This window comes from Suncus etruscus, chromosome 1, assembly GCF_024139225.1.
Source record: "Suncus etruscus isolate mSunEtr1 chromosome 1, mSunEtr1.pri.cur, whole genome shotgun sequence".
Lineage (NCBI taxonomy): Eukaryota > Metazoa > Chordata > Mammalia > Eulipotyphla > Soricidae > Suncus > Suncus etruscus.
In genome coordinates this window covers 136,076,234-136,096,012 of record NC_064848.1, presented here as the reverse complement: position 1 = coordinate 136,096,012, position 19,779 = coordinate 136,076,234, and the positions used below count along the sequence as shown (strand labels likewise).

General features: G+C 36.1%; 1 protein-coding gene across 2 annotated transcripts in view; it reads left to right on the top strand.

Annotated features, from left to right (window-relative positions):
* GRM8 (glutamate metabotropic receptor 8) overlaps window positions 1-19,779 on the top strand; it is a 971,850-nt gene that overhangs the window by 243,577 nt on the left and 708,494 nt on the right. For both annotated transcript variants that reach the window (XM_049774314.1, XM_049774316.1), the window contains exon 3: window positions 3,901-4,117. In XM_049774314.1, coding sequence (XP_049630271.1) covers window positions 3,901-4,117 — 217 coding nt within the window. The remainder of the gene's footprint in view (window positions 1-3,900; window positions 4,118-19,779) is intronic.

Genomic DNA, 19,779 nt, shown 5'->3' with positions numbered 1-19,779 from the left:
ATATTTGACTATTGTTATTTATTTAGATTAATAAGTGAAAATTTTATTCAGGACATTGCTTTTAAAAAAGATGAGCTGATGCAGTATATTTTTTCCTAACACCTTCTGTTTTGTGTCCTTCCTTTCTCTTCTATTTGTATTCTCCACCCGCTACATTTTTTTTGTGATTGTTCTTCCTAGTAGATGAAATCCTCAGGCTTAAGGGATAAGCTAGGATGAATTTAATAGAGGGAAAAAGGAAATAAACAGTTGCCCATAGCAGCTTAATTTGAGGAGAGTGGAGATACTGGAGATAGTGGCATTGAAATTAAAATTCTTATTGAGCAAAAACGCTTCATGGCTGACCACAACCAAGTAAAAAAGGGATGTGACTTCATGACCATAGAAAAATTTGTCTTGGAATACTATCAGCATACCCTAACACCTATTGTCAACTGCTACTGAGTAAAACTGGTGCAAATTTCTAGGCAACTACATACTCTCATGTTACTTTTCTACATATTAATTGGCAAAGAGAAAACTCAGGACTTTGAGGAGAAAGTCCTTTATATAATTATCTCAGACAACCATTTTTTCTCTTTACTTTTATTTTCTCTACCCTTTACACCTGTTTAATTAATCCTAAACATGATGCTGACTGCTAATTAAACAGCCCTGAAAGTGACTGACTGAAGGTAGTAATTTGAGATAATTAGTTTTGGTTTCAAACATTCCATTTTCACACATTGTGCTCATTTTTAGAAAGGAGTGGCTCATTATTATGGTCAGGGGCAGGATGGTGAAAGGTGTTTTACTGCTGGACTGAAGAAGTGGGAGGAATAGTTTTATATGTTCAAATGGTATAGTGCTATAGAATTTTCTATAGAATGTTCTCACACCCTCTCAGATAGGAATGTATGCACACACACAGACATACACACATGCACAGAATTCCTTCCAAAGTGAAGGTCAGGATACCAAATCTTTTACCAGAACATAGGCATATACATGCCATTGTTCTCTGGAAAAATGATATTAATAAGTAATATATTTCATTAGGTCTCTCTCCTTAGTTTTCTAAATACAAATAATAAAGAGGTAAAAAGGATCTAATTTTGGTGTATGGCTTGAGATTTGCAGGGACATCATTGCTGAAGGGTCATGTACTAGAAAGGCATGAAGCTTAATCAAGGGAACATTTTATCAAGATGGGACCCCTGTGTTTGGCAGAGAAAGCAAGGTAGCAGAGAGGAGGCAGGTCATACTGGTTAGCATGGCCTCTCAATTATAATAAAAGGTTAAAATGATCCCATTAAAAGAATAGGATGGACAGACTGTGTGATTCAATCGTGGTTGCAGCCAATACAGACACAAGTTAAACAAGCAACTGGATAGTTTCTCTAGCAGTACCCTGGAGAGCTCCAAGTACATTGTTCTGTTGCATAAGTTTAAGTGTCTCTTACATAGAGACATTTATTGTCCCTTTACTGGCCACTTCTATAGAGTACGACTGCCTAGACTCAAGAAAAATTACCCAGACCATCTCTGTAAAGTCAGAGTCATTTGATTTGGGGGTGATGAGAGCCTGGTGTAGTAAGATAAAATTATCTCTTCTGACACCAGAGCACCGGCATGAGTTGCAAGTAAAAGTTCATTGTTTTTTTAATGCATCAAATGTATATATTCAAGAAAGAAACCTAGTTGTGTGACCTTGAACCTATCTTGCACTCAGAACTCTCAGCTCTCAGCAGAACAGAGTAACGAGGTGCAGAGCTGCATACTTTCCCCCTCCCCCAACCCACCAATTAACCTTATTTCATTTTCCAGCCTTTCCTTGGGTGATTATGTGCCCTCCTATGTACTTAACTGCTATCCTATCTGTCCCACTATTCCTTATCTTTAGTCCCAAAGTGTCTCCTAACCTCTAAATCCTTCAATATTATTGCTCACTCTACAGTTGCTTTTAATTATCTCACGGGGATTTCAAAAGAAGAAAAATTAAAGATTAAAATAAACTGGGACTGGGGAAGGAGCTCACTTGGTAAAGCAATATCAGACATACACTCTGTCAAATAATCCATCATTTTTGATGGAAGAGTTAAATATCTACTTTTCCTTCCTCCATTTTGTCCTTCTTCCCCTCCTCTTTTTTCAGTATACTTTGGTGAATAAGATATGTCATTTATACATGTATTAAAAGGAGAGAATATAGAGTCAGTCTACATTTCTCATCATCTGTACTTCACCCAATTTTTAGAGTCTTTGGTTCTACACCCTTCCTTTTCTTTTTTATCTTAGTTCAAAGTCCCTAGTTTTTATTTTTTTAGATATTTAAAATAGCTTTCTAATAATTTGTCCTACATGTAGTATGACATCCCTTTGATTCTCTCTTAAATTATCTCTAAATATCTGCCTACTTGCATCATATTCTACAGAGTGAGCCGGAATCTTTAGAAATGATGCTAGTTGGACAGACAGCAAAATTTCAGGGCTGTTGTCCTCCCCACGCAGACCAGAGTGATCTTTCTAAAACAAAATTTAGATTTTGGAACTCCATTTGTCACCATCATGTTGGGCTTACTATGCCATTGGTGATCAAAATCATTCCTTTTTTATACTGTAGTCAACTAGCCTTTTGTCATCTGGGTTCTGTCTAGTTTTGTATTTTTATTTCCTGACATCTCCCCACTTGATATCCTGCATTCCTGCCATGTGAAAGACTGCAGTTCCAGAATCTACCTTCCTTGATTCTAAGTGTTCAGATGAGTACTTTCTTGTGGTTGAAATGTCTTTCCTTTCTTGTTAGCCAGACATCTTGCATTCTCAATGACCCTCATTTTACTTTATCTTTTTTCACTTAGCATCCTTTATGTATTTTTCCATCAGCAGGCCTTTTTTTTTCTGATAAAAACCTCATGTGTATATATGAGTGGATTTGCATTTAAAAGATTTTTAGGAGAAAATTTTTGATATTTAGGTTGTTACTCTATTCAAATTTATTTAGGAGAAGCAATGTGAAGATTACTAATTTAAAAAAAAACTAGCAAAACAGTTTGTATTCATCAGAAAATAGTTTCGGTTCTATAAATTATGTTATAGATTTTTTTTTGGTAATGGAGGAAGTTAGGAGGTAGAGAGATGCTTTTATTAGAAGTTACATGATTGACTATTACAAATATTTTTGTCACACACAATAATTATATCTTAAAGACTGACTAGACTTATAAAATCATACATTTAAAATAGTTCACCAGAAACATTATCCTAAGAATAAAATGGAATCAAATTTTAAAAAGTCTTATATTAAATTCTCTGTTCTCATTGTATAGTACTTATGTCCTCAGGCAAAAGACATTTTCAGAGGTGACCTTTTCTTATGCACGCATGTACTATACCTTCATTTCTGCAGCAGAACTAATCATATATGGACTAAAAGAACAACAACAATACAAAGCATAAATGTTTTGCTTTGACTTCAGCAATTATGGAACTTGAAGAAAACAAACTTCTTTTTTTTTATAATTTGTTTCTTTATATATGGGCTTTAAAAGGAAACAATTATATATATTCTTAGAAAATACTGTCTAATTAAACTCATGATCATAAACCATATTTTTTTTACTTCAGGCTAATATGTATAAGTTTGTGATATAGATTTTCTCTGCTATTCAAAAGTAAAAAGTTCCTACTTTGTATGATTCAATGGGTTACTATTAGAGCTCTATTACCATTAATTTATGGGAGAGAAGTGTTGAGCTTTCCCAGATCCAAAAGATGCTCTAGCAGATCACACGAAGTAGGAATGTTTTTCTTTTGAATACTGAAAAGAAACCTATATATTGTTGGCTATTTAGTCACTTGTGAGAATCCATCATTCCATCAGTCTCTCATGTGTGAAGTGACCTCTCATATGTTTTGCAGATACCTCAAATCAGCTATGCATCCACAGCCCCAGAGCTAAGTGATAACACCAGGTATGACTTCTTCTCTCGGGTGGTTCCCCCTGACTCCTATCAAGCGCAAGCCATGGTGGACATTGTGACAGAATTGGGGTGGAATTATGTGTCAACACTGGCATCTGAAGGCAACTATGGAGAAAGCGGCGTGGAGGCCTTCACGCAGATCTCAAGAGAGATTGGTAAGTGTGTATTTATCAGATGACTGTATTTGGACATGACAGGTTGCAAAATTTAGAGCCACTCCAATGGCTCTTGAATCTGTGTGGAATAATTAGAGCTTCTACAGTTGCATGACCTAGGCTGTCCACTCTCCAGGGAAGCTGGGTTTGTTATAAATGATTTTGTTGTTCATGGTCTATCAAGGTGACACTTGGCTGCTAATTTAGGAAATAGAGCTCCTGACTGAGGCAAGCATTTTTTAAAGTTGTCTGTTTTGACGAGGGAGTTTGCTGGCGCATTAGAGCCACTGTAAATTTGAATAAATGACATACTGTTTGATTGTTCTAGATGGAAGTTTACATTAGCAAGTCATTACATTTTCAAAAAAAAGTCAGTGGGATTTAATATCTTACTCTAGAGGGAATAAAACTGGTAATCACTTGAAAACAATACTGAAGTAGCCCCAAAGGCCATACTTTAAGTGATATTTTTATTGTCATACTTGATTCTTCTGTGATTTTATTCTTACTTAGACTCAAAATTTCCGTGAGATTGAAGGGCAAGATGTAACAAATTAGTTAGACCAAATGCTGATCAGCTGCATCTCAGGCCTTTTTTAGGGTGCTTGCCCAACTTCTTATAGGTATTTTTGCCAAGGGCTTGTTAATACTTTTTATTAATTGGAAAAAAGAAAGAACAAGACCAGAAACAACTTAGTAACCAGAATATATTGCTGATTTAATCAATGGTATATGTAACTTTATGGATGAAAAGTGACATGTACTATTATTTCACAAATACAAATATCCTTATTAAGAATTAATAAATAAAACTTAAATATTTTTCTCTGAGGAATAATGGTGAAAATTCGAATGCCATTGATAATGTAGGGAATTTATTTTTGAGTAATTTTAACTTGAAGAAAAAAATATCTCCTTGCTTTACTGTGTTGCTGATTTCAACTCAGAAAATGATTACAAGAATAACTTGGGTTTATATGTAATAGCAAGGAGAAAACTTCTGAAGTTATTAGAGTAAGATTTGCTCTTAAAAGAGGTAAAAATACTTGGTATCTTTTTTCATCCAGTAAGTCACGGGAAGTTACTGTACACATTTTAAATATGTTTTACATTTGTTCCTATACTATTGAAAACACGTAGAACGACCTGATCTGGTTTGACAGAATGGATTAATTTATTTGATTAGACAATTATTTACACCTATTTTAATTGTTCATGATTTCAGAATCTTTGGAATTTTAAATTACATCACTGTTGCTATTAAAATGTGCACATTTTAACTGCACATCAGTTAAAGTTTATATGATGGAAAATTGTATTTTCTTCTTGGATAAAAATATTAACTTTATTCTTATAGGATAGAAGGCAATAATAATATTTTTTGAAGCAGGTAGTGGTAGTTCTCACTAGAACAATAATTTAATGAGAAGTCAAACATAGGGTGTGCACTGAAATGATAGGTTTTCCTTAGAGATTCTTTACATTTTTCAAGTATAGGACATGGGCTTTTTCTGCATGTATGCATGAAACATATTACTATAAAAATCAATAGAATATAGTTTGCCAACTGTTTCCAAATATGATAAAATACTTCCTTCTAGAAGTCGTGTGATCACTGTTTTATTCCTTTGTCTAAAAATAAGAAATACTTAGTTTCTATTTTTTATAGCATTGCTATACTTTGGCAATACTGTCACATAAAGAGATTCAAATGGTGTCATTCATTATTCCTCTGTCTTTCTTAGTCATTAATATGGGAGAAAATAATTTTAGTGCCTTGTATATATTCCTGATTAGAGCAACACACTTTCTTCTCTATTGATCCATTCAATGTTCTATGAATCTATTGGCTGTCCATTCTATTTCAGCTCTCACTATCCAGGGCAATGGGGAAGGGATATATTTTCAATTAATATGCAGAATGCCTAAAAGGCCAATTTAGTATCACACTAGAGTCTGCCATGGAATATATTAAATATCAAAATCATTCCTCATTTTAATGACAAAGATTTTATCTAGAACAAAAATAGCTGAAAATTAAACCTTTTACATGACAATGATATTAATGAGAATAGCAAAATGGTAGCAACTTAACCCATTCTAAAGTGATCTGATGACTCTAATGAAAATGCATTAGTTCTGTAACATTTGGTCCTCTTACTACAACATTAATGACATCTCTGTCACCATTTTAGTAACGTGTGTTTTAAAATATTAGTGTTTTGATTAATAAGCAGATGTACAAACTTATTTTTCTGGAGTGTCTGCCTATTAATAGGCATGTATTTTCTAATTCACAAATTTTCCTACATTTTATTTAATTTTTATACATTATCAACATTGTTAGGAAATTTCAGCATAAATAAAAGCTTCCTATCTTTTGTTTCTGATTAACTTATACACATAATTGAACAAGAGTGAAATGAAAATATGTTTACTGATAAATGGTTTGAGTAGGATATATCTTATTTTAACCAAATGTGAGATTCGGGACATTTCCTTTGTGAATCTAGGAAAATGAGATTTATGAACAATGGTCATAATTGCCAGTGAGTAATATAACTATTCTTTAGACAAGCTCTTCCTGAGGGATAAATGGGAGTTATTAGATAAAGAAAAGACAAACAGTTCTTTGATGTTGTAAATGTTGTCTCAGTCCATGGAATACTCTTCTATAGGACTTTTACTGAAAAAAAAAAAACCTGAGATTATCAGATAGCACAATTTGATTGGATCATAGATTGTGTAGTATGAGGGATAAAATTGGAAGGCTTGCCATGGAAATGCAATTATGTATTTCACTCATAGGGTAGTAAATTTAGTTATAATTTTCTGGATAGGTTTAATATTTTATTGATTGAGAGATAATATGCCAGGTAAGGTCCTTGCCTTACTTATGGCCAAGCCATGTCAAATGTTCAGAACTGCATATTTTTTGTCTAGCCTCTTTAGTACAGAACCAAGAGTAAGCCCTGTGTACAAGTAGCATTACCCCCAACCCCCACCAAATAAAGACTATACTAAGAAAATAGAAAGATTAAGAATATTAGTTGAGTGTTCCTTCTTGTCGTTCCACTCTTGGACTCAAGTAACTACATTTTTGGTGCTTTGTCCAAGCAACTGATTATAGAAATGGGAGAGGATAGGAGCTAGGGCTATAGCACAAGGATTAAAGTACTTTCCTTGCAAACGTATAGTCCCCAATATTGGTCCCCCTCCCCCAGAGAACCACCATGAGTCCAGTTCTGAGTCCAGAGTCAGAAGTGTGGGCATGAGTACATAGAGAGAGGTCTCCTCTATGAGAGCCAAACTTAAATTGTAAACAACTCATGCATATAGTGTATATAGCCCCCCCTATATACTATCCCTCCTCCCTCTCTTCAGAAATCCTATTTTCCCTTCACCCCCCAATCCCAAGTTGATATCCGCATTATTAATGCTCTTTACCCTCAGTTCTTGACCCATTAGGTATCAAGACTGACCTCCTGCCCCAACAAGCCATCATCCAGCTCCCAAGCAAAGGGACACCCACTCATCCCCACATCTTGTCCCCCAGCAAGAAATTAACAATCCTGCTGACTCATGCTCTGTGGCCCTCCTTCTCATCCCGCCTAAATGTAGACTGTTGCTTGATACCAGACTCAGCTCCAGAAGGACCCCCAATGCAAAAACTCTACACAAGCCCTTTCTGCCACAAAGCACTTCTCAAACTCAACAAGACCAGGGTGTGTGATGAAAATGTACTCTGGATTCCACCCCCCCAACAAGAATACCCCAAAAGACAATGAGGAAGCCTATATTTTATTTATAAGTTTAAGATCTCCAGAATACTACCTCTTAACCTGCTTATATCCAAATGTAAGGTAGTCTTCGCATCACTTTGTTCCCTTAATTACTTTTTTTAAATTCACTTTTTTCAACCTGATTATTTTTTATTTTTAACTCATTTTTATTTATTTTTTCCTTTTATATATACATATATGTGAGTGTATTTTTATATATGTATGTATATATATGTATGTTTTTGTCTTCTTTTTGTTTTCTTCTCTTCCTTAACTCTACCTGTTTTGGTTCTGCTTGGTACAAAAGCCTACAAAATCAGTCTTGCTTGGGATAAAATTTCAGGTCAGAACCAAGGCACAGAGCAGAGATGATGGTGCCTGACACTCTCACACCCAAATGCACCAACAATATAACATAAGCACCAATTTTTTTCTGTACAGGCATACTAAAAAAAGAGAAATTTTACATATAGAAACAAGTTCTTATCTACTAGGGATAAGAACTCATACATTTTAAAATACAGGGGCACCTTCCACCTTGAATATATGTCATGTGGTCTCAACTTAGACTCCATGTAATTAGACAGCAACCGTCCAACCCGGAACCCTAGATCTCAGATATACAACTGACACAGTTCTTCACAACAGCTCCAGGAACCAAACTCCCTCTGGGACATTCTTAATACTGCTCTGACACCAACATGCGCCAGATTTGATATGACATCCTGAGAATGAGGAAATGGCAACAACTTGATCTAAGAACAGGTTGTCTTACCTCACCATCATAAGATGAAACCAGAAGACATGTCATCCTTTGACCTTTGCAAAAGCCAAGACACTAATTTCAGAAGACTGACTGTGACAAACATGACTGGGCAGAACTTATCCTGGGACCAATAAAAAAGTCCCTAGTCTAGGCTTTGGCCTATGATCTGTACAACAACCAAGATCTCTAATTCCAGAGGTCTGACTATGACAACTGCAATTGAGCAAAACTTCTGGAAACATAATGAAAGACTGTATCCTAGGCTTCGACCTAGGATTCATGCAAAAACCAAGACCACCAACTACAGAAGACTGATTAAAACAACAGTGATGGAACAGAACTTCTAGAACTGTAAGAAAAGACTCGATACTAGTCTCCATTCTATGACCTGTGTAAATACCAAGGCCTCTACTTAAAGAGCCCTGATCTCATCATCCATGACTGAGTGGAATTTCCAGACATCACAAAAGGACATATTGGGAGTAAACGAACAGGTATGGAACCTGGTAATGCACATGACAGTATAATTCAAGGGTGGAGAAACTCTATATCTCTTAGGCCAAAGGAATTTCCTTTCTAATCTCTCCAATATTTACTGTGCCTAAAAAAGCACAAATTAATCTTTTTATATATATTGGTTTTTGGGCTACACCTGGTAATGTTCAGGGGTTATACTCCTGGCTATATGCTCAGAAATTGCTCCTGGCTTGGGGGACCATATGGGACACCGGGGGATGGAACCATGGTCGTCCTAGGCTAGCGCAGACAAGGCAGGTACCTTACCTCTAGCGCCACCACACCAGCCCTTATCTTTTTATTGTTGTTTCTGTTTTTTTGTTTTATTTTGCTTTGTTTTGCTTTATATTTTTGAGTTCTGTTTTGTTTTTATTTCAGGACTGGAATTATTTGTTTGTTGTATTTATTGCTGTGATGCTTTTTGGGTTTTTAGTTTGATTTAATTTTAGTATTGTTGCTATGTTTTTCTTCTTTTTTCCCTTTCTTATCTTAAACAGATATTTATAGCCTCAAGAAGGACTCCTCCCGTTTTTTGCTTGTTTGATTCCCTCCCCCCACCCTGTTTTTCTTCTTTCCTTCAAACAGAACCACATAATTTGAACCATCTTGTTCCACCTCACAAACTGAGGGGGAAATAATGGAGTTACCAAGACCAAACAGTCATATGAACATGGAGTAGAAATAAAAACTGATCAGATTTAGGTACCAAATCTAAAGCCAATGACAACAGGATCAATACCCAATCTATAATAAGCTAGACACAGAGGGGACCACTTATATTAGCAGCCTGGGGAGCAAAGGAGGAGGATATAGGATGCATGCTGGGAACAGGGGTTAGGGGGGAGAGGAAGGACAACATTAGTGGTGGGAATGCCCCTGATTCAATGTCACTATATAGCTAAAATTTTACTGTGAATGATTTGTAATTCCACTTTGGTCAAAATAAAACTTATTATACATATAAAAAAAAGAAAAGAGCAAGCCTTGAATACTGTTACTTTGGGCTCCAAAACCAAGAGAAAAAGGAGAAAAAAATCAAAAGGGAACAGATTTGAGAGAAATTTTTGAGATAAGGATCATGGCAACTGATTGTAAGGAGAAATCAAAATTAAGTCAAACTAAAAATTTTGAACCCAGACAATTGAGAGAATGAAAGTGAAACTATGGTATATAATCAACTCTCAAGCTCTAAAAACAGGACACTGGAGAGACACAGGTCTGAAAGCAAACATAGATGCAGGAAATAATCTATACACACTGAAGGGAGTGAAACGGTTTCAAGCATATTAATGTGTATAACCTCCACTCCTAAAGATCAGGCAGTTTAATGGGGGGAAATCCAGAAATTCAAAAGATAATTTTCCTGAGATCCAGAATATTTATTGGGAAGAGTCAGATTATACCCTGGGGAGGATATTAAGTGGTTTAAATACCAATCCAAGGTATTACATTCAAAGATGTTTCCAACCAATGAGTAACAAGGTGTATACTGAGTGGGATGGTTATCTGGTTAAATCAACATTGGTACATAGATGTGGGATTCCCTCCAGCCCCTGTGACACTATTCTCAAAACACTTGGTAGACAGAACTTGGTAGAGCAATTGTTCCAGGGGGTCTCATTGAGCAACTGCTTTGAGGCAACGCTTTACAGACATGCTCTTCAGAGTTGGGGATGGATAGCACAAAGAGAGGGTGTCATTTTCCATGATTAGGATTACTCACAAGCAAGTTCTCCTGGCTATCCCTCCTCCCTCAGAGAGAACTGTGGTTAAGGGAGATTTACAGGCCTCCTTTATGATCCTCTGTGTTGCTCCTGAGGCACCCCTAAACCCTAGCATTCATGTTTATACCTCTCTTACCCTGATACCTGATACTTATCCTGATACCTCACTTACCCCTGACTTTCCTTCTGCTATGTCCCTGGCTCTACCATCCTGCAAGTATTCCAGTTCCTCATACTATGTAACCATTATTGGAATGGAATAAAGTGTCTATAGTCATCAATCTGGGATTGTGGTTACTCACTTCATTCCACAGCCACACCTTTACCTTTATTCAAGTCAATGAGTCATAGCACAGCACATAATAAACACCACCGAATAACAAAGGTCACAATGAGAAAACAACACAGAAACCCACTAAGCTTAGTGAGAGAAGATAGTAGTTAGGAAGATTCAACTAGCCAGTCATATAGTTTATTTAAAAAGGTCTTTAGAGAAGAGGTATTGAGGATGTTCAAGGAACTCAAAGAACACATGGAAGGGAAAGAATAAAACTGAGAGGAAGTGACCTGACAGCAGAAAACTGTTGGAGGGCAAGATTTTTGAGGAGGGGTGTGTGTTTATGAAACTCAACCATTAATAGTATTGTAATTCACAGCACCAAAAAGATATTAAAAAATGTCATTATGAAGAAAAGTAAAATAGAAAGGTTGATTTATAATGAGCATAGTTAGATACAATGAACTAGTATATATACTCATATAATATATGTATATTATACATGTATATATTTTGTATATATTTATATATTGCTATAAATACATATATATTTGTATATATATGATACAATACACACATATACATATACACATATATTGTATATATGATACAATATCATATATATGATATATATTTGTATATAATCATACATATATATATTAGTATATATACACTAATCTTCAAGATTATTTGTCAAGCCAAGGCAGAAATTGAATTGTAGATATAAAATGCTTTCTCCCAAAGTTGATAATTGAGGTGGGCAAAGGAGATGCTCAGGTAGGTTATGTTGAATGGGAATCTAATGAAGGTGGCTCTGGCAAAATGGATAGCACATTGGACTTATAGTGAGAATCTAATGGAACTGAGTTTAGGCTCTTGGGGAGAAGCTTTATATAAGATATGGGGTGGCAGTGAGGAAGGATGTGAAGCAAATGAAACCCTTAAATATTGCTAGTAGAAATGTAAATTAGTACAATAACTATAAAATCAATATAAACATTAAAATTAAAAATAAAATTATAATACCTAGCTTCTTCTTTGGATATATAGTCAAAGAAAATTAAATATGTATCTTTTCTGGAGATGAGCTTGGGACTACTATGTTTATTAATGGATGCTTAAAAACAAAGTAGTATTAAATTTTAAATATAAAGGAAGGGGCCAGAGAGATAGCACAGTGGGTAGGATCTTAATATTGCACACAACTGACCTGAGTTAAAATCCTTGGCACTGCATATGGTTCCTTGAACCTTACCAGGAGTGATCCCTCAGTGCAGAGCCCTGAGAATTTCTGAGTATGCCCTCCCCTCCCAAACAAACAAAACATCAGGAAGAAAGTTCTGCCATTTGCATCAACATGCATAAACCTGGATAGTATGCTCCTTGAAGTAGGCATGATCCTATTTATATGTGAAATCTAAAAGAGTAGAACTCAGAATAGCAGAGCATAAGTCTATGCTCTAAGGTGATTGCAAAGTTTGGGTAAGAGAGATGGGGATATATCGACTGATGGTTTACATATTCAGTTATGCAGGTTCTGTTTTGATAATTAATATATAATGTATTTTATAATTAAGAACTGCTAAGAAAATTTCATGACTTCATCTCTCCTGACGGCTGCATAGTATTTCATTGTGCATATGTACCACAGTTTCTTTAGCCACTCATCTGTTGAAGGGCATCTTGGTTGTTTACAGAGTCTGGCTATTGTAAATAGCGCTGCAATGAATATAGGAGTAAGGAAAGGATTTTTGTATTGTATTTTTGTGTTCCTCGGGTATATTCCTAGGAGTGGTATAGCTGGATTGTATGGTAGTTCAATTTCCAGTTTGTGAAGGAATCTCCATATGGCTTTCCATAAAGGTTGTACTAGACGGCATTCATGAAATTTTCCTATACATGGATGTACATGGAATCTATTATGCTGAGTGAAGTAAGTCAGAGGAAGTGAGAAAGACACAGAATGGTTTCACTCATCTATGGGCTTTAAGAAAAATGAAAGACATTTTTAACAGTATCTCAGAGACAAGAGAGATGAGGGCTGAAAGGTGCAGCTCATGACATGAAGCTCATCACATAGAGTGATGAGTGCAGTTGGAGAGATGACTATACTGAAAACTATCATAACAATGTGAATGAATGAGGGAAGTAGAAAGCCTGTCTCGAGTACAGGTGTGGGGGGGGTGGGGAGGAGGAAGATCTGGGAAATTGGTGGTGGGAATGCTACACAGGTGAAGGGAGATGTTCTTTACATGACTGTAATCATACAACTATAATCATGTTTGTAATCACGGTGTTTAAATAAAGATAATTATAAAAAAATTAAAAAATTAAAAAAAAAGAACTGCTAAGAGAGTTGATCTGAAGCCTTCTCATTTTATACCTTCACATGCACATACACAAAATTGGTGTCTACCCGAGATTGTGTCTAATCAGATTGACTGTTGTAATTTTTGTAAATTATATCACAAGAAAAATGAAAAAAAAAATAATGACATTGAAAGAATAATGTGTAAGAGCAGTAGTCTACACTCTGCCATAGAAAACTGAGCATAACAGGATGTTCTCTTTCCTGGATAAAGTCCTGGACCTGCAAACTCTCTTTTGAAGGAGATTTTATTGGGACTGGTGGTGGTTCTTAGTGAGAATTCAAGGAAATTATATAGATTTTATGTTAAAGGATAATTTTTTTGCCAAAGGGCATTTAGAATATATGTGAAGAACCGTGGCAAAGAATTAAGGAGTGTTTTTGAGAGGTGATGTATTGACTCCCTAGGGCTGAATCACAAAACACAAACTGGCAACTTAATACACACAAGCTTATTGTCTCACAGTTCTGGAGGCTGGAAATCTGAAATCAAAGTGTCAACAAAGCCACCCAGTTTCTGAAAACTGCAGGAATGAATTCTTCCTTGCCTCTTGCAACTTCTGATATTTGCTAGTGGTTCTTAGTGTGTCTTAGGTAGTAAATGTACCTCTTTGGTCTCTGATCTGTCATTACATTGCTATCTCCTTATTCCCTCTTGAGTCCAGGGCTGTGCTTTGCCTTCTTATAAAGATGCCAATCATACTGGATTAAAAACCTTCCTACTCCACTATGACTTTATCTTTACTAATTAGAACTATCTCCATATATGATTACTTTATGTTAGGATTCCAATTCCTATTGTTGGATAACACAATGCAACATTCATAACAGTGCATGAAAGTGAGTAAAATTCTCTATTTACAGAAATAATTAGCATTGACAGGGATGCAAGGTCAACCAGGATGATAATAGGTTAGCAATACATAAGTGAAGGATGTTAAGTAGACAGAATTTGATTAATGGAGAATCTCATTGTCTGTTTCCAAAGTTCCTTTGGAGTGTTGTAGAATTCAGTTTTCTCAGTCCTTATTACTTTGTAGATGGGGTTTGATTGCATGGGAAATAGAAATCCTAATGGTTAGCAAGTAAGGTGGTAGTGAGCACTCTGTATACAATTTTAAGTTCAGCCTCCCCGACTTGTATAATTTCAAGATGCTGCTCTTCGGATAACACCTGAGAGATCACTGGCATCCAAGAAATGCTTCCTGGCACAAAGTATTATTTTATCCCCTCTGGCCACTTTTGGCCTGAGTGTTAAGGACTAACAGTTGCTGCTCCCTGTTAAGATTCATCCTTTACTCATGCTCAGCTGTTAGAACCATTGTCTTCTATCCATGTCTTGTTTTAATTATTCGATATGATATTTTTCACTGATACCATAATAAAGAAGTTAATAATAAATGATCAGGCTTTTCCATCTTAAGCTCTGGGGCTTGTAGCTGGCAATTCAATAAATGACTTTCTTGAGTCTTTAGACAGGTTCTTTCACTTCTTTGTCTTACTTTATTATATTATTTTTAAAGAGCAGACAGGATAATAAACGTTCATGCTGACACTATCATTATTAGGGGCAAGGGAGCTAAAGCTTTATATTTTAAGATAAAGGAATTTGTGAAAGTTTTGTGTCTTTCACTGTGGATTTGTACAGGCAGGCGACACCCTCCCTTTAATCAGTTATCATGTTTATGAAGGGCTTATTGAAAATGACAGGCTCATGAGTCGTCATCACATACATTACACGGGGACAGAATAGACCTGATTCTGTCAAATCTTCTCCAGACATGACTTTTCCCCCCTCATTTGCAAAGGCTGGAAGCTTCTGACTATTGTGATACATGTGTTCGGAATTTTAAAATCCCATAGTTGGAGGAGAGCAACCAGAGAGGTCATTAGATTGGCACAATCTGTTTACAATGTTAATGCAATAAACCAATTCAGTTCATTCATTTTTTTGTACATAAAGTAAATGACACTGAGAAAAGCCATTTGATAATGATTTATTCTTGGTAGGAGGAAAGCCTTAAAAATAGGGAACTTTTTCATCCTAGCATATAATGGAAGAGTGCTCACTATTCAGATTGTTAAAGTAACTTCATCCAAATTTAAAGAACCTCCCTCAGCTTGATATATAAACAGGCACCAAATTTGTATAAAGGAAATAGATTCAGTTTAAGATTAAAACAAAGTATTTTAGTGACAGAAAGAAAAGAATACATAAAGAGGAGCTTTTCCCTTCAGATGTTCATTGCTTTGGAAAAATGACTTCAAGAAGACAAAAATCAATTTGACAAAAGTATTAATGTTATAAAATCCTGGGAATAAAAGGAAACATTTTAATTCAAGTGAAATTTTACTTTATATTCCTACAGCTGAGTTCCATTGATAACACCACATTGCAAGTTGCAAATCATATTCAATTAATATTAACACCAGGTAATTGACAAGAATAACTTCAAAAGAGGGCTGAGGAAATTGTAAATTAGAATGGCAGGTGCAATGATCATACAGAAGCTTTATAGGGTTCTAAAGAAAGTGTATATGATTTTTAAACAATTACCACAGAACTTGATCAAATAAAGCATCATTTCAAAACTAGGCTTTCTTAACATTTAGGGTTTATTAAATTGCTAAACAGCAGGTGCTCTTATTATGACATAAACTGCACTCAATAAGGACTCTCAAACTTATGATTCTAATAGTGTTGTTAAATGTTCAGTAAACAAAGGCAATTTGATGCTATAGAATCCACCTCTGTGTCAAGAACTTGTTGAAACTCCTCATCTACAGTGATGAATTTGTCAATGGACTGCTCTGAAGAATCCTTCCCTCGTCTGTAGAATGGGGCCCTCTGCTCAGCAGTCATCAAATCACATATTACTGATAAATGTTCTTTATAAATGCAATTTGAGATCAAGTATTATTAGGGAAAGGATAGGAATAATGGAGATCTTTTTCCCCCAAAGGGAAGCTTGTAACAAGGCTGTCTTTTGTATTATTAGATGTGCAATGTGTTGCTTTATGTATAGGCTTATCAGTGATTTTTAATTATTAGTCCCAACTTATGTGTCTCATTGGTTGGCTACATGATAAAAAAAAAACAAAACACCTGCACTAAATAGCTGAGTTGAGGCTTTATTTGATTCATGAATTACCTTCAGTCATGTTTTACCTGAAGGATCAGAATGGAGGATTCTAATGGACTTCCTCCTGTCTAAACTCTGTTCTCTTTATACGTTCTTCATACCATTTTGATAGGTATTCTATTTTACGTGTTATTCTTGTCACCCAGGACTATTGTATAATTTTCATCATGTCATCTGACATTATTTGAATCCATTTGGCATTTAAAAAAAGGTTGGGCTATCAGGATGATTGGGGTATTTTGATTTATTTTTAGTGATGTGCTCCCAGAAGTTTTTGAGCTTCTTCCTGTGTTGCACTAGTGTTAATGTTAATTTCTTTGTACAGCGAGTCTTAAAAATGTGAAATGACATTATTGAAGATTCTGCTTCCTCATACGCTGAAGTCTTCTTCACTCAATGTCATCAATAGGTTCTTGGAAATTGCAACATTCAAGGGTAAAATCAATATCAAATTCTGATCTTTGAATTGTATTATTTTGTTCAGCATCAGCTGGACATCTTTTAAAATTAATTTTATTTATTGTTTTGGGATTTTGGGTCATTCCAGGAAGTACTTGCGACTACTCCAGCTTGGTGCTCAAGGCTATCTCCTGGTGGTTCTTGGAGGAACATGTCCCATATATTCACCCTGAGTTTCCCATATGTCAAGCATGTGCTTATTTCAATGAGCTCTCTCACTGTTCCCAGATGCTTTTCCAATCAATGTTTTTACAAAAATGGGTTGAATATAAAATGCTTCTATTGGACATTATTTTGCTAAAGTTGTAATTCACAGGATTTCTAGGGCAACATTAAAGGAAAGTTTATTTACATCTTCCATCAGAATTTTTCTCAATGAAAACCTCTCCCATAACCTCCTCGTTGTCCCCGAAGTGCTTGCTTCCTGATATTTTTGTTAAATGACCATTATCACTATTTTCATGATTATGGTGTTATGAATCTACAGTTCAGGCTTGCTCAGACTTTGCAAACTGAAAGGCAAGAAATGTGCAAAAGCCAAGGCTGCCAAGGCTGCCAAGGCTGCAGGGCTGCAGGGCCCAAGGCTGACAGGTCCTGGTACTGTAAGGCTCACAGGGGCCTTTGGGGCCAGGCTGCCAGGTGAAGTCTTCTGCCCACCCAGGGATGCCAAAATATAATGAGGACTCTCTCGGGGTGCAGGAAGAGAGAGAGGGAGGAGGTAGGGAGGGAGAGAAGGAGGGAGGGAGAGAGAAACCAAGTATACTTTTTTTTTGTTAGTTTGTTTTTGCCTTTTGGGCCACACTCTGTGACGATCAGGGGTTACTCTTGGCTATGTGCTCAGAAATCACTCCTGGCTTGGGAGACCATATGGCACTCCGGGGATCAAACTAAGGTCCGTCCTGAATCCACTGCGTGCAATGCATGCCCTACTGCTGTGCTATTGCTCCGGCCTCCATGTATACTTTTTATTTCTCCTAGAGTCTGAGGCCTGCTGCTGCTACCCAGGGTTTTCTGAGAGAGAGAAAGGGAGAGATATATAGAAATTCAGCGGCCACAGGTAGCCTAGGAAGAACCTGGAACAAGAAAGAAAGAAAATGGGAAAGATACAAAGCAGGCAGCATCTCTCTGATGTTTTATCTCTGGTTTCCCGTGGACCAGCAGGTGCTGCTCTGGTCATTATCCTAAGCCACCCTGCAATTGTCCAAGTTTTTCCTTTTATAGCTGACATGACAAGGGGGCGTGCTCATGGGCATATCTAGGGGCGTGTCCAGGTTCAACTGTCATTACAGTGGGGTTAGCCAACAGATGTGTCTACGATGTTTCCAACAATAATTTTTTATAATGTATTGTCTTTATGGAAAATGTCAGCAACTTCCCCATATAATTCTAAACACTTTAAATTTTTATGAGAAGAAGTGGTTAAGATATTCTCTCTGGCATGTACAAGTTCTAGATTCACCATCATATCTAATTTTATTTATGGTATGCATTAGTTTTGTTTAGATAATGATGTGAGGCTCTTGGTATATGCTCAGTAATGATTGATCCAGAAATTTCCTGACTGCTCCATACCTGTATCCAGCTTGCTCAATGAACAGAAGTCAGAATGAGAGTCAGTACTTGTCATTCCTGTCTATCATTGCTTGTTTTTGCTTTGTAACTCCAAGCAGTGACCAATTTCCATTATTGTTTTTTAGCATGAATAATAACCACCTAGAACAGTGTTGACATACATTGAATTAATTAATTAATTAAAATCACTGTGTGTCAGGAAGCAGATGCCAAAAAGTTAAAACCTGTATGTGACCCTTACCTTAATAAAGTCTGCATTTGTAATTTCTCCAAAGTGGCTGATATTGCTTACTCCTCTACTCCCACCCCACCCCCTGTCCTCATGAGGTGAGGTGGACTCAGGAATGAGTCAAGTAAATTTGGGAACACTTTCTTTTTGTTCACCTAAAGAAGGTAAGATTTGGAGGGGGAACAAAGTAATTTTTTCCTCAGAAAAAGTAGCAGCAGGCTAAATAAATTTGGGGACTCTTGATAGAAGCTATGTCCAAAAATGTAGTGCCCAAGAGAGAGTACCTGGAAGTTCATATAATAGGAAGAATAGTTATAAAATGGTAGGAGATGTCAGTTTATTTGTCCCAAGTTCACAGCGAGTAGTTTATATGGTAGGAGCAAAATTAATTTAGATAATGAACAGAAACATTACTTCTTAAGGAATATCTTTCTTCTGCTTTATGATGTGCATACTAATGATATCTTTTATATGTGTAGAATGTATATCCTTTAAAATTTTCATTAAGGCACTATAATTTATAAAACGGTTTATAGCAATGGTCCTCAAACTACGGCCCGCGGGCCACATATTGTATTTATTCCCATTTTGTTTCTTCACTTCTAAATAAGATATATGCAGTGTGCATAGAAATTTGTTCATAATTTTTGTTTTTACTATAATCTGGCCCTCCAACAGTCTGAAGGACAGTGAACTGGCCCCCTGTTTAAAAATTTTGAGGACCCCTGGTTTATAGTATAGTCGTTGTAAGCAATTGCACCACCAGTGTGTCCACCTTCTATCAATGTTCCAAGTGCCCCTCTCACCACCATCTTGCCCCCTTTAC